The 16302-nt window shown below is 37.0% G+C and overlaps 2 protein-coding genes across 2 annotated transcripts; one reads left to right on the top strand and one right to left on the bottom strand.

The window, feature by feature from the left end:
• Positions 1-1822: 1822 nt before the first annotated feature.
• Positions 1823-8352, bottom strand: LOC135673317 (probable glutathione peroxidase 4). The gene is made up of 6 exons (XM_065182182.1): positions 8218-8352; positions 8052-8128; positions 7872-7933; positions 3819-3937; positions 2147-2314; positions 1823-2076 (listed from the first exon to the last, which is right to left on the bottom strand). The coding sequence occupies exons 1-6, from the start codon at positions 8272-8274 to the stop codon at positions 2047-2049; spliced, it is 513 nt and encodes a 170-aa protein (XP_065038254.1). The 5' UTR covers positions 8275-8352; the 3' UTR covers positions 1823-2046.
• A 2423-nt stretch (positions 8353-10775) lies between these two features.
• LOC135673315 (uncharacterized) lies at positions 10776-15807 on the top strand. The gene is made up of 2 exons (XM_065182180.1): positions 10776-13364; positions 15147-15807. The coding sequence occupies exons 1-2, from the start codon at positions 11298-11300 to the stop codon at positions 15570-15572; spliced, it is 2493 nt and encodes an 830-aa protein (XP_065038252.1). The 5' UTR covers positions 10776-11297; the 3' UTR covers positions 15573-15807.
• Positions 15808-16302: the final 495 nt, after the last annotated feature.

Below are 16302 nucleotides of genomic sequence, written 5' to 3'. Positions count from 1 at the left end.
ATTGTGAGATCTCTACAGTCATTGTGTGCGCATTGCAATGCTTGGGGCAATAGGTAGTAAGTTCATTGGAGGTAGAAGCACCAAGAAAGGGAGTAGCCATGACCAATCGTGATGGTTATGTCTAACACTTTAGATGCTTTGTCTAGGTAAAGTGGATCGAGTGTGAGGGTATGCTTTGGTCACAAAGGTTATGTCAAATGCTTGATATGCTTTATTAGGTTAAGACGTGCCGAGCATTAGGATATGCTTTGGTCACGATGGTTGCATTAGAGATATGCTATGGATGGCTTGCTTGGCACGGGTGCATCAGAGATGATTTGGTTGTCATGACCATCTCAAAAGCTTTAGATGCTTCATCTTGTTAGGGCATGTTCGAGTGCAAGAAGATGTATTAATTATGACACATTGAGCACAAGGAGATGTTTTTGGCCAAGAAGGTCACATCATACCCTAACCTTTGGACGCTCTGCGTAATTAGGAAGATGTTGAGCATAAGGAGATGTTTTGGTTATAAATGCTGAATTTAATGATTCGAATGCTTTGCTTTAGTTAGGACACAAAAGTGTAAAAAGATACCGTGTACGTGAACGTTACATAAATATCACAGATGACAATGTCATGTGTAGACCCCACATAGATGGTTCGTTAAGGTTGAGTTCTAGTTGAACTATCATTAGTTGGACTTGATTGGGTCATCGAGAACCCAAGATATGATTGTCTTGAATATTATGGTCAAATAGCAGTCAATTTGAGGATATAGTCATCTTAAAAGATATGATCACGAAGGTGGGTACAACCAACTTGCTTGAAGTTTACATCATGATCAAATCATGATCTGACCGGAAAGATAATTAACTTGAGCCTAAATTATGTATCTAAACTACCAGCTCTTATAGATCAATTCAAATCTTTACACCTACTTATTAAGCGTAAAAAAATATTTTATTTTATATGTAATATAACAAAAATTTATGTTAGAATTAAAATCAAATAATATTAGATTGATTCTTACAATACTTACTTTTTGATGCCATCGAAAAAGGATCTTTAGATCCAAAATCGCTATTAATTTATGAGGAGAACTAAACTCTCATAGTTCAGGAGGTTGAGAGAGAAATCGTAATATCTCAATTATGTTCTCTATGAAATATATTCTTTAACTAGATGTTTTATTTATTTATAGATGAGAACAGAGGATCTAGGATAAGTTATTAAGAGAATTCCTCCGATCAAATACATCTCCTAAGTAATCCTACCAGGACCCTGATATTATACTTCATAACAATTAATTCATCCCAAATATCCAATCTCTTGCCACATATTAACTCACATATGTGGTTTTTTTTGTGGTTAATGCATTGTGTTTATAATTAAATGATCCAGGGTTTGAATCTCATTATAAACGGTCTAATGCATATGGCTATGTAACATTTATATATGAAAGAAATGGGGGGGAAAAAAAGGATAAAAAGAGGGAGTCTGATACCAACTTGTAACATGAGACCTTGTATCAACCCTGAAGAGATCTACCTGGATGTTCTTTCAGAACTGATTCCTTCCACACAGCTTTTTACCAAGTTTACACAGCAGAGAAGCTGTCTCTAGTGTAGAGATAGTAAGTAGCTCACAACTGTGTTACCTTGGACAATTTAGAAACTAATCCACCTCTCAAATAACTTAAGATGTTAGATGCCAATTATAGCTGAATTCAAAGTAATGTTGTTCGGACAAAAAGGGCCTCTTACAAAGAACAGCATTGATTGGAATTTACAAATCCCTGTTTGTAATAAATTTGAATCAGAAGCCAAGCAAAAAAATCATATTAAGTGACATCTCAAACATAATTAAGAGTAAATAACAAAACATACACACAAGTGCATATAGTGTGTGGACAGCTGGTGGGCTATAGCCAAATATCTACACAACTAAGATGTTAAACAAAGACGGAAAACGAAAGCAAATCTTTACGTATGTCCAGGAACATAGTGATGCACCGTTACTCATATACACTGGTAGATCCCTCCCAAGTGCTTTCCTTCTCCCTTTTTAGCTTCCAAGTGCTTTCTGGATGTCTTGCTGCACAATTGTAAGAGAATAAGTCAAAAAATAAGAGAGATACTTTGTTGTCCCATATCGACCAGCATACCTCGATGGACGACGGAGACTTTGTTGTCCCATATCGACCGATGACCTTGCCTTCCTTGTCAATCAGAAACTTGGTGAAATTCCACTTGATCCTATTTCCCATAAAACCTGGTTTACTTGCCTTAAGAAACTTGTAAACAGCAACAGTCTCTGGTCCATTTACTTTAACCTATATGATAGGCACCAGAAAACACAACATTTAAACATGTAGCTTATGATTGTGACAAATACTGACAGATACATGAGAAAAAGGACATCAACCTGCATATAATTTGGTTGGTGAGTTCCATATTTCTTAAAAGGTTTTATAATCAGTGACTACAAAAATAAGTTACTAGGAATCACTACATGATACTCATTTGGCAGAAAAAATTACCTTTATTACTGTTCCATGGAACATGCTATGGTCTCAATACTTTCTGATTTCTTGGAAATGCCATTCTTTCTTGTTTTGAAGGCAAAGACAACCTAAAATTATGTTAGGTTCTCAAAGGCCTAGAGTTAAATAGATTGATGGTTGTTCAAAGAAGCACCGGGGCTCTCTACTTAGTATCATGACACTTCCACTGCTGCATCTGGTTGCAAATCTGCAAGCAAGATACATGCCAAACCAAGCTAAAGTCATTCATTGGCCCAGAACCTTCCATCATTGAGCTCTTTGTCCATGTATCCTAAATCACTTGAAGAAGCCACCTTCATTTTAACTTCTCATTTATCATTCTTCTTTAATACACAGAGATCCATGCTGAACCAATTACTGAAGGTTATAAAGCAAAATGCCTCTTCAGAAGATCAATAATAACAACCATGTATTTGTGAAATAATCAGGAAGCAAACTGAAGTGTCTACAGGTATCACAGATACAGTATTCTAGTCATTTTACCATAAACAACTAGTATTTTTCGCTGATTATCCAAATTGGTGATAAGTCTTTTCTCTCGCTCTTATCTTTTTTATGTTGAAGGCATAACTGAATCAGAGCAGAGTTGGAACAACACACTAACAGCAAATGCAGTGTCAATCACCAAGGAGCACTTGTGAAACTTAAATTATATATATATATATATATATATATATATATATAGAGAGAGAGAGAGAGAGAGAGAGAGAGAGAGAGAGAGAGAGAGTTTATGTGATGTCATAGAAAATCAGGGCCTATAAGAGAAGCAACTACTAAGAATAGCATCATATTATGTCTTCCTAACACAATCTATTTATTGTTGCTCACAAGTAGATTCCAAGCACATAAGTCTCTGTAAGACATGTTCCACTTTTTTGCTTTCTTTTTAAGCAATGTCATGACACTACAAACTAATTATCGTGTGATTCAGAGTTTGAAAGCATAGGCCCCAAAATAAATGAACACTAAGTTCTATCCTAGTTATCCAACTCATGTCAGTACTACAAGAACTCAGGTTCCATCCCTAAGCAATGGACATTCAAGCAAGAAAAAGAGATTTGATACCAGTCTGGTTCACCCCTAACACAAAAAGTAGCTTTCTTTATTTGCAATTGAGTTTACTATAAACTGATCACAAGTTATATATAGTACACTATCCCTTAAGATGGACCACATTTTACACAACATCTATTCTAATCAAAATAGAGAAACTAAAGAACAAATAACTGCAAAGAGCATAGACCTAATGATCCAACCGGTAAGAAATATTTACCTTCTGAAAAATTGGAAACTCAGCCTTGAATCTTGTGCAAGCAAAGTCCTTTATTTCCTGCTCTGTCTGAGGTTCTTGATGCAAGAACTGATTGCATGGGAATGCTAAAATCTCAAAATCTGAATGCACCCAGCATGGTTCAGTGAATAGGCCCAATGGTGAAGAATATCATACATAAGTCAAAAACATAATTCACAAAGACCTTGCAATTTGAGATGCACCTACAAGCAAGAACCTCACATAGAAATGATGCAATAGAATAAAAGAATATGCAAACATGAAAGAACCATCATTCTCAGTCTCTCTACAGGAGTTTTTACCAAATATGCGGATATAAGTTTTTTCTGATTTTAGTACACTATAGAAAATGAAAATTGGCAGCTTTTCGTGCAATGCTTCCATGAGAGACACATGATGACATTTTAAAAACCAGATCTGAGATATCTATAGAGATACCTCAATATAAGACATCAAACTATCAGAAGCTAACTGTCCCCATGAGATAACAAACTACCATAGCTTTCTGTGCAAAGCATCCATAGGAAACATATGACGACATTTTAAAATACCAAATATGACATATCTATAAGATACCTCACTATAAAACACCAAACTATCAGAAGCTAATTGTCCCCATGGGACAACAGACTATCATAAGCTAACTGTTCGTAACACAATCCTATATCAAGTACTCCTACAACTATCATTTAAGAAGAACCTTCAAGATTGTTGCCAGCAACTATCATGTATACACATTCACAATTATGTATATATGTAAGGGCTGGTTGATTTTTTATGCACGCATATATGGACACAAATATATCAGTCAACAGCAAAATGATTCAACAATAACAACAAGACCATAAATCTTAACTATTTGAGGTCGGCTATATGGATCTTTTCCTGTCATTGAGATCTATAAAGAGTCATATTTAATTAGGTTCAGAATACTTAAAATATTTATTTATAGTTTCTATTAAAATCTTTTTAGGTCTTCCTCTACCTCTTCTCATAACACTAACATTAATTATTTCACCTCTTCTGACTACTGTATCCAAAGGTCTTCTCAATACATACTCATATCATCTTAAATAATTTTTTCTTATCTTATCCTCTATCGAAGCGATATTTAGTTGTTCACGAGTAAAAGCATTTATTTTTCTATCTTTCCTGGTAACTTCACACTTTATCTCAACATTCTCATCTCAACAACACAAACTTTTTGTATATGTTATTTCTTAACTGCTCAATACTCAAACCCATAAAGTATTGTTCGTCTCACAATTGTCTTATAAGATTTTACTTTTGATCTTAAAGGTATCCGATGATCACACAAGACTCCTAACGCTCCTCGTCATTTTAACCATCTTGTTTTTACTCTATGAATAATATCTTTATCGATCTATCCATCTTATTAAATAAATGATCCAAGATACCTAAAACGTTTAGTTAAAGGGACTTTTTGTCCATTCAATCTAACTATATTATCTTGTCTATTTCTTTAATCACTAAAATTACATTTTATATATTCAGTCTTAGTCCTACTTAATCTAAAACCTTTAGTTTATAAGGCTTGCCTCCATAACTTAAGTTTATAATTAATTTCACTTAGGATCTAATCAACTAAGACAATATCATCAGTAAATGATATACTCCAAGGAAGTCTATCAAGTAACTAGTAAGTTTATCCGTTATCGATGTGAAAAGGTAGAGACTTAATGTGGATCCTTGGCGTAATCCTATGCTAATAGGAAACTCACTAGATACACTCCTTATCAAGGTTCGCAATACCGTACCATACTGGTATTTCGACCTGGGCTCGGTACCGGTACGGTACAGTGTACCGAGCGGTACACTCAGGTGTGCCGAGTACTGTAGCACTGCTACAGTGCTACAATGCACTCGGACCGATAACAGGTGGTCCGCGTACCGGCAACCAGTTAGACCGGTACGTACCGCCCGTACCGGGCGGTACAGTTCGGTACTGCAGACCCTGCTCCTTATATTCTAATACTAATAGCTACATTATCATACATATTTTTAATAACATTAATATAATTAGTGGATATACATTTCTTTTCTAAAACTCACCATAATAAATCTCTAGGAATCGTATCGTATGCTTTCTTTAAGTGAATAAAAATCATATACAAATCTTTCTTTTTCTCCCTATACTTTTTTCATTAATTGTCTTAATAAATAACTAGCTTTTATGGTTGATCTTCCAAACATAAAACCAAATTGATTTTAAGATATATTTATTTCAAGCCTTATCCTGCTATCGATAATTTTTTCCTAAATTTTCATAATTTTCATAGTATGACACATGATTTTGATTTCTCTATAATTTGAATAATTTTGTATGTCACCTTTATTTTTGTAAATTGGCACTAAAAAACTCTTTCTTCATTTATCATGATTCATGCATCTTTCCAAATCTCATGATTTTGTTAAATAAGCTAATTAACCAAACTACTCGATTGTCCCCTAAATTTTTTCAGACCTTAATACGGATACCATTAGACCCCACACTCTTAGCCATTTTTATCTTTTTTAATGTGACTTTTACTTCATCAGCTCTAATTTTATGAATAAATCTATGATTATTAAATCTATCATTATTATTTATCGTTAAATCTAAACCTTATGTGGAATATTTATCAAATAATTTATAAAAATAATTTTTCCATCTTTCCTTAATCTTGTTATCATTAGCAAGTATTTTTTTATCTTCATCTTTAATGCATCTAATATTACTTAAGTCCTTACACTTTCTTTCCATAACTTTAGCAATTCGTCATATATCTTTTCACCATTCTTAGTACCTAATTTATTATAAAAATTATAATAAGCTTTATATCTTGTCATACTAACCGCATTTTTAGCCTCTTTATATCTTTTTTTAGCCAAATGACTCACTAACTAAATTTAGTATAATAGAAGGAAAATATTTTCATCAGTTAATTCAAGCTGCATATGTTTTTACTGTGCCTAAGCAAACCAAGAGAGACATTAGTCACTATATTCTTTTGTCCTCTCAAAATGCAGCAGAGAGTCATATGGGACAAGAAAGAAATCTTAAGAAAAAAAATCAACTAAGAACTAGCAATTAGTAAATGAATAGTCTTCTAAAACTTTTATGCAAATGAATTCACTATTTGAAAGACAGTCAACATGGAATCAGTACACTGTTTGGAGAACAGTAAATGGATTCAACACCTGCTGACTCAGAGTTTAGAAGAGTAATATAGAGAATAGGGATACCTAAAGAAATGTAATACATAGTATGGTCCCATTTTCATTTCATTTAAACAGGACTAAATAATCTCCTTTGCCTCCAAAAGAAACAAAATCATTGTCCTGCAAATGTTCTTATGTGTGATGACAAACACATATTCTGAAGATAACCGAAATACATATTATCAGTGGCCATTATCTATGTAAATTTGCTATCATATCTTTCCATCATATCAACCACAGCTTCTTTATTATCTAACCGAACTTAAAAACTAAATCATGTACTCTTTAACAAAAGTCAAGAAACCACTATCCTATGCGTAAAATCTAATTTCCATCCAGCAACCACCAAAGACATATCAAGCAAATGATTATGGATTTTCTGAAGACAGGATCATAGATATGAATGTTTTCTTCGATCAAAATTCTTAATTCAACTTCCAGACAGGCTGTCAGAAATCGTATCTCCCATGCTATAGTATTACATCCAATCATGAAACAGAAACCAGCCAACTATGCGCTTTTGATACAATTATATGTTCAACTCAGCTATCTATCCTGCTGACTTGATTGTGCCGTCTAAAACTTGCAAATGAGTTTTCCTCCATAGGAAACAGGAATATCTGGTGCAGACACCATCCAAAATCCAGCCAAATTAACCTAGATATTCAGTAACACACCGCTGGATGTATCAGAAGAATACTAGTACCTTTTGTGACATTCCAAATACACGACTTTCAACCAAAATATTTGATGAGCATGCCAAATCAAAAGAATTCCACGAAGAGAAGCTCCCGACGTGAGCATGAAACAAACCTTTGCTTTTATACTTGTTGTACAGTTCAGTCAACTGGGTGTAGTTGCTATTCGTGAACCCACTGTTCCAGAATCCAAAGAAACGATCATTTCAACACGATTCCACCGCCGAAAGACGAATTTGATGGCAAAGAAGCCAAGGAAAACGGCGATTGTTCAGAGAAACCTAAAGCGGAATACCATTTGGAGGCGACGTTGACGACGAGGAGCACCTTGCCCTTGTAGATCCCCAGATCAACGTCCCTGCCGCTGCCATCCTGAACAACAAACCAAAGATTCCACCATAACAGAATCCAGAAACCAAAAAGATAACAAAAGATAAAGAGACTCCCAAGGAAATTTTGACCTTGACGGTGAATTGATGGACGGAAGTCTCCGTCGGCGCGGATTGGTAAGCCCCCATCTCCCGCTTCCAACACCCCCTTCCGCAGCCCCCTCCTCGTCTGGGTCGATGGACACATCACGGCCGAGGCCAGATCGAATAGATATCGCTACCCGTCATAACGGCACAAATGCCATTATATTTATTATAACGATATCTCGTTTATAACAGTTATTGTAACAATTGATATCTAAAAATAGCGGTGTGCAAATTCAAGTCAAAGTCAAGCGGCACAACTCAGAGGACTCTTTGCATAATGGAGGAAAAACATGGGCCCACCAGGTAACACGTGGGTCCAATATCCACGTAGGCGAACACATTATTCAAGGCTAAGAAATGTTGTTTTTAACACACATTTCCTTGATGTGGTTGATTTTTTCCTGAGTATTCAATTCATTTTTTTTCTTAATATAATATCGTTTCACTATAATTATTCATAAATTTCTGATATAATTCATTTGTTTTTATTTAATTTTTCAGTATTTGACTATTTATTTATAGAGTTGGGGGTAAAACTTTCCTTTTTAATTGAGTTTGATAATATTTATTATTTTTATGAAGTTTTTAATTGTTTCTATATGTATATTAATTTTTTTTTAAACATAGATTTTAGTTTTCCGACTAAAGCATCGGAAAGTTTTGAGTTTGCTCGATTTCATATACGAGTACTTCGAATATTAAATTGGCCCAAAGCATTTATTTTCACGATCTTTTTCCAACAGTGGCTTGACTGAATCGACCTAAAGTGCTCCCTTTTTTCCGATGATTACACAACTAATTCAACCTAAAGTACTCTTGTGATGGTGCAATCGAATCGTCCCAAAAAATCTCTTTCAATGACAACATGATTGAATCATCCCAAAGCACCATTTTTGAATGACTATATAACCAAATTGGTTCTAAATATTTTTTTTAATATATTGTAGCCAAATTAGCCTAAAGTGACCCTTTCGATAATAATACGATCGTATCGACGCGAACTACTCCTCTCGATGACAACGTGCATCGAATTAGCCCAAAACATCCTTTTCAAGCATGATCAAATAGACCTAAAGATCTTTTTCGACTATAAGATGGTTGAGTTATCCTCTTTATAATCGATAGTCAAATAAAAATTTATTTATGCCCCAACTCCACTACACACATCGAGGCACGATGGAGGGCGAGTGATATAGGAGTAATGACATAAGGACTATTGATACTTCGACACCATGTGATTGACACCTCGATGTCATGTGGTCAATGTCTCGATGCCATGACACCTCGACATCATGTGGCCAGCAACTCAACACCATATGGTTAACACCTCATAATACCATGTGGCATACACCTAGACATCACATGATCGACATATTAATATTATATGATTTGACACCAAAGCTAAATCTTGGTTGACATAATTTTATATTTCGAATGTTGCAACTGCCTTATCATTTGGATTTAGTGTAGCATGATTACATCCAATGTTGGAGGAAAGATGTAATGGCTCCCAACAATAAACCACCACTTCAAGTGTAACAATTAAAAACTTTACTATAAAAAGATTATTCAAGTATATTCTTTGGGACTCACTTTTAAATGTATTTGAATATTAAAGATTACGCACTAATCTAATTCTTTAAATCCTCTACTAAATTAAGCTTTGAAGAGACTTTGTTAGATATGCTCTCGATGTAATTTTAAACACATGCTAAATTAGATGAACTCAGAACTTTCTAGCGTCAAGCGGAAGACCAACGTAGAAAAAGATTTTGGTTTGCTTCGAATTAACATCCTACTCTAACAATCAAAATTTATTTTTAATATATATTAAAATAATAATTACTATTTAGTTTGCTTATGCAATTTCAATCATGGTGTAAAAATTTTGTTTGCCAACTGGACTCACATAAGCATGCATACAAGCACAAATGCATATTGACTGATGAAGATGGTATGATTGATGATATTATGTATGACAGGTGATTAACTTGTTTTGTTATAATCAAAATACTTTTTTTCCTTACAATTTCATCTTATAGGAATTATGAAAATTAGGGGGGCCATTATTACAATTTCATCTTATCGTAATGGATATTGACATCATATATACAAATAAACATGCAAGGACCACAAATTATGCAATCAATTTGGATCTCTAGATCCCATATATTGAGATACAATCCCTTGGAATAGCTTGTGGCCTACCACAAACTGGACAGAAATATCTATTGCACTTTAGGTTCCAACCACAGCTCATTATATACAATTTAATTTTGGATAAAAATAATTTCATTAATAGGTAAAAATCATAGACACAAAATTAAACAGGATTAACCTAACACCTTCCATCAAACAGTGAAATAGTTGAGCTTACAAGAAAGAAATTGATCCATGCTTCATGTTATAAGATGTTCTGAAGACAATTTCTGTCCAGTTTTGTGAGCTTGATGAATGTGAAGCTTCAACATTGATCTGCATGATATAGTCAAGCAGGATCTCTTTCATGGCACAGATCACTGATGGAAACTGATGTGCAACCTAAGCAAGAAGAAAATTCCACAGTTAGAACAACACCAAGATTCTTCCTGCCAACTAATTAGACCACTTGAAGGAGATGGTGGATTGCCTGATCCAGCAGAGGATGCACATCTGAAGAATTGCATGAAGAACTCGATGATGAAGTCGGTAGGGATGTCGGGCTCAGCAATTTATTGTTGCGTCTGAGGTCCCAAGAGATTACGTGAAGAGAGCTACAGTTCAAGAAAAGTCCAAAAGACTAGAAAACGATCTCAGCATTAGGAGGAGAAAGCATACGGACGAACCATTGAACAAAGGATCCAAAGAGGGTTGATCGATGTGCAGAAGGCACTCTTCCTCGACATCATCGTCATCATCACACTGTTCATGTTCTTTTTCAATCCGGAAAGCGTATCGTTTTCTCCAGCAATTCCGAGCAGTCATTGACTCCGTCAACACCACTTTGCTATAATGTAGTCAAGTCAATCAGATGAGTTCCATGTCTGTTCTCGCTGTTCATCTCTAGCAATTGGGAGCCTCAAGCGATGAAGATGGAGCAAGAACAACCGAAGGAAGGAGATACGAGCATCAGGTTAGACATCGTTCCGCTTACGAACCGACGCGGCAGCAGTAATTTTGTTGCCAGCCAACTCTCCTTCGAGCCTCAGTCTGAGTCCAGCGACGCGCCACCGACATCTCGAAACAGTAGCAGCAAGCAAGCACCTGAGAAGAAGCTGACGCTCTTCGCCTTCCGGCTGGCTCTGCTGGAGAAATCTGCCAGTGGTCTTGGCACGCTAGCATTCGTCTGGGCCACCGTCGTCCTTCTCGGTGGCTTCGCCATCAAGCTCGAGGGGAAGGATTTCCTGTTCGTGACCATAATTCTCGTCATCGAGAGTACCAGAATCTTTAGCCGCAGCCACGAGCTGGAGTGGCAGCACCAATCGGCATCGACGTTGGGAGGCGCCGGGACGTACAGCTTCCGGGCGCTGCAATCTAGCTCCCGATTATTCTTTCGGGCCCTGAGTGCCGCCTTCAACCCGTTCTCTGTTCTCCGAAGACATGGTGACCGAAGCCGAAGGCCTACGAGAAGTAACCGAGCGGTCGGATCGTCCCGGGACGATTCTGCGGTTGAATCCACAGCTCAGCGGACATGGCATGGTCCTGACGTTCCACTGATTCCTTATGCCGGCTGGGTGTTCATGTCGAAGAACATCAGCAGGGTCCTCTCATGGCTTCAACTCTTGTCGGCCTTGGCCTGTGTGGCACTGTCCCTGCTGCGCCTTATTCAGCAGGACTACGGCAACGTAGAACAAGATAGCAGGAACAGGAAACCAGCACTGAATCTGTTCTACGCGCTGGCACTCGCGGAGGCTCTCATCTTCCTGATGGAGAAAGCCTACTGGACATGGAGGATCTTATACTGCAATCTGCTGGAGACTGTCAGCCGAGAGTGTGAGCTCGGAGAAGGCGGAATAGTCTCGATCAGGCGCTTCTTCTACGACGCTTACGCAAAATGCATCGATGGCAGTGTCTTCGACGGCCTGAAGATGGATCTGGTGACCTTCGCAAAGGAACTCCTGAACTCCGAGTTCCGTGATGAACAGCTAATCGGCGCTCAAGTCCTGGAGAAGTTTGTGAAGAGCGCCAAGTTCGCCGACGACACGCTAAGGAAGATCGGGACCTCGACGTGGGTGATAGAGCGACTCGTCGAGATGCTGAACTGGAAGAACCCGGGCGAAGAGGAGATCAGGAGGTGCGCAGCAGAGATCGTGTCGAAACTTGCAGGGAAGAGGACGAACGTTCTTCGGGTTGCTGCTATTCCAGGTGCAATGGAGTCGATATCGTCTCTGCTCCACGGTGGCAAGACCTCCAACATGACACCCCATGAGATGTCCAAGAGATCCGATGCAGCTGATGGCACGAACTACGACTTCTCGGTCTTTAATTTGCTGGGTCTGCTGATACTTAAGAAGCTTGCAGCTGACCATGACAACTGCTGGAAGATCGGCAATGCCCGAGGTCTCCTGCCAAAGATCATAGACCTCACTAGTGCTAGCAAAACTCTGCTCAGGAATGATCGAGCACCAGACTCACAGATCAGAACAGTGAAGAGGTCATTGCAGGTTGTGAAGATGCTGGTTAGCACAACCGGGAGCACTGGCAAGTTTCTCCGGCAGGAGATATCGGAGATTGTATTCACGGTGAGCAACATAAGGGAGATCATACAGAATGGAGAGAGCCACATGGTGCTGCAAAAGCTGGGAATTGAGGTACTAAAAAACCTGGCCATGGATGACAATGCAAAGGAGAAGATTGGAAGCACTGGAGGAATTACCAAGCTGCTCCTGTCGAGCTTCCTCAGGCCAGGATTCACAGAGGATCAGAACTTATTGAGTAATGAAGCAGGAGTGACGCTGGCAGTGTTGACATTGGAGAGCATTAACAATTGTGATCGTGTCTTGAAGGAAAAGGAGGTGTTGGAGCAGCTCATGGGGGCACTGACCGAGCCTGTTCTTCGAATAAATGCTTCGAGAATTCTGCGTAATTTGTGTGCCTACAGTAGAGCTGAATGCTCCGATCGCATAGGCAGGATGACTGCTGCCATGCCCACTGTAAGCCTCTATCTCAACTTAAGACTGACCATGAATCATTGCCTCTAACAATTGAATTACCAGAGTTATGCATGTTTCACATTAATACATGAATTTGACATTAAAGAAAAAGGAATCAATTACTATCATTTGAAAAAGAAGAGAGCAGAAAATCTTAATTCAGAACTAGAGCAATGAACTTTCATTATCAGTATCGCATAGATATTCAACAAAATTAATATCAGAATAAAATATAATGATGCAAACCAATCGATAAAAATAGTGGCAAAGTCATAGACTTTGAATTGTGAGAAAGGAGACACCTAATTTGAATTCCTGTTCACCAACCCACACTGGCTGGAGGGAATTATTCTTATGGAAGTCTCGATATGCCTACTTTTTTTTCATATTTTATATTGGCATATTAGCCTGCATGATTGGACTTTCAGTTCAAATTGTACATCCAAAGAATATTTTGTGCCAAAGAAGCAAGTTGAGGGGAAAAAGAAATAAGATATTATTGGCCATTACTGCCTTATTTTAACATAACCCTTTTTCTCGTATATGAATGCGTCTGAACATTCGTATACAAGGAATTAAATCCTAGGCTCTTCCCTATGCCGGCTTCCCTTTGGTCCAGTGTGGTATAGCATGTAACATCACTGAAAAATAATGCGGAATTTAAGTGTCTGTATAATCGAGTTCAGTAGGATTATTGCATATCAGTAGTCTTATACATTATATGGAAATACCTCAATACTTGGATCCATACTTCCTGAAAGGTTTCTTATCAATTGGACAGTTAAATTGCTGCCTTTGCTCATTGTTACCCATAAACAAGTCCAAATGGCTTGCTAATCCACTCAAGAGTTTAGTGCTGACCTGTAAGTGATTAACCCTTTCAGCATTAAGTCCCTTAGCTTTAGCTTACCAGAAGTCTCTCTCTCAGTTATGATTTTCCCAGGGTGCAATACATTAGATGAATGTTGCATATAATTATCATGTTTATTATCTTCAGTCTTTACATCTTTAATTTGATAACTATGTTGTTCCTGGTAATTCCAGTGTGGAACTTCAATTAAAGAATGATTTTCACTAGTTCGTCATATCAGGCCACTTTTTCACTCTCTTTTTTTCTCTTTTTTTTTGTTGCAAAAAAAAAAGGCTTAGCTGCACAAGGTATGGAGAGCATTCAGTGGCTCTTTAAGCCACTTTGACATGATGTTTGAGTAACAAGTAAATGCTGTTGTGAAATAGGATTCAATTCTCAAAGCACAAACTTAGAAATTTTGATACTGAACAATGAAGATGATTCAACCAATAATGTAAGAATTAATAAGATAAAAACATTTTAAAATTACAATATTATTTAATTATTTAAGATATTCCAGGTAATATCTAAATTATGATTTTAAGTTTTGGGAAGCTACAGAAGTCCCTGCTTGACTGTATTGTGCCAGTTCGGTCTCACACAGTAGTTTGTGCCAACACACCCTTCTGCATATTTCATCATATGTTGCTCAATACATATGCCCCACACCTGGCACACACCTTTCTGAATATTTCATCTCATGCTGGTCAACACATAGGTGCCACACCAGTACTGCTTATCATGTCTATCATGCCAGCATAATATCAGCATTGAACTTGTCAGCCAAATCTGAATCCTTAATCCTGAATAAGGGGTGTATGAAATGTTGAAGGATTGGATAAGTCATTCAAATTTCAGATGAATACCTTATAATTCACCAACAAAATGATAGATATCAAGTCCACAGATTAACATTCTTGTTTTCTGAACAGGTATTGAAATCGATTATGGAGGCAAAAGAGAAACTACTAGAAGTATCTATTGGTCTAACTACACAGATCTGCAAACTCATGGATCCTGATGAATTTGCTGAAGCACTTAGGCAAGCTAGCATTGAAGAAACTGATCTTGTGGAGAAGCTTGTTCGGACACTGGAAAAATACACATTTCCAGAAATTATGGTCCCAAGAATAAGGAGGTTTGTGATTGAGCAAGCTATTTGGATGATGAAATCCAACAGAAACAGTATCCAGTTGTTCAAAAAATTTGAGATGGAGAATTTATTGGGGTCTGTAGCAGAGACCACATCACAACTTGAGTGCTTTCACATTTTCTCTGGTAGTGTTGGACTGATCCAGCACAGTAAACCCTTATCCTCTCTTCTAGAGACAGCATTGGACCTAATGATTGATAATTGAAATTTGAACAAACAAAAAAAAATTTCCAGCCAAATTATTCCCTGATGAAGTCAGAAACTATACCAGTTAGCAGCTGGGAAGAAGCAGAAGATTTATGCGGTTCCGTAAATATCGATTTTGTTGACTAAATGTTGTTACAGCCTCTCTTTTCTTTACTACTTTATCAGACTCATGAAGATATGTATTGTCATATTCTTGGCTAAAGTAATAAAATTTCATATTATGATTTCACACAGCAGAAGGTTCTTCTTGTGTTTTGGCATCGAATTGTTTTTTGCTTCTTGTAGAGATGGAAAGCATGTGAATAATTTCTTTGAATTATGATGACAACTCTTTTTATCACTTTAAAGCTAGAAGATGACACTACAAGAAACATTTTGAATAGTAGCTGTGAGTGAAAAAAGCATATGAATGTGGCCAATACAAGCAGAATCCAACTCAAACTTATTAAGACAGATAATCTCAAAATTTTTGATAGCCATAAGTGATCACATTGAGCTTTTGATCTAATAACTAAGATTTTTTATTTGTCATATCTTTCTTTCTAATATGATATTTAACTAATTTTAACATAAGAAGACTGATGATCATGATCAACAATAACTTGTGATTATATGACTTGTTGCTGCCAACATTCTTGTGAACAATGAACGGAGGCATCATTAGTGCTGGAAACCCTCAAAATTGCACAAATTATATCACAAAGGATGGTTATTATTTTGCAACTCTT

Source organism: Musa acuminata, chromosome BXJ1-5 (genome assembly GCF_036884655.1).
Source record: "Musa acuminata AAA Group cultivar baxijiao chromosome BXJ1-5, Cavendish_Baxijiao_AAA, whole genome shotgun sequence".
NCBI classification, from domain to species: Eukaryota; Viridiplantae; Streptophyta; class Magnoliopsida; order Zingiberales; family Musaceae; genus Musa; species Musa acuminata.
This window is presented reverse-complemented; position numbering and strand designations above follow the sequence as displayed.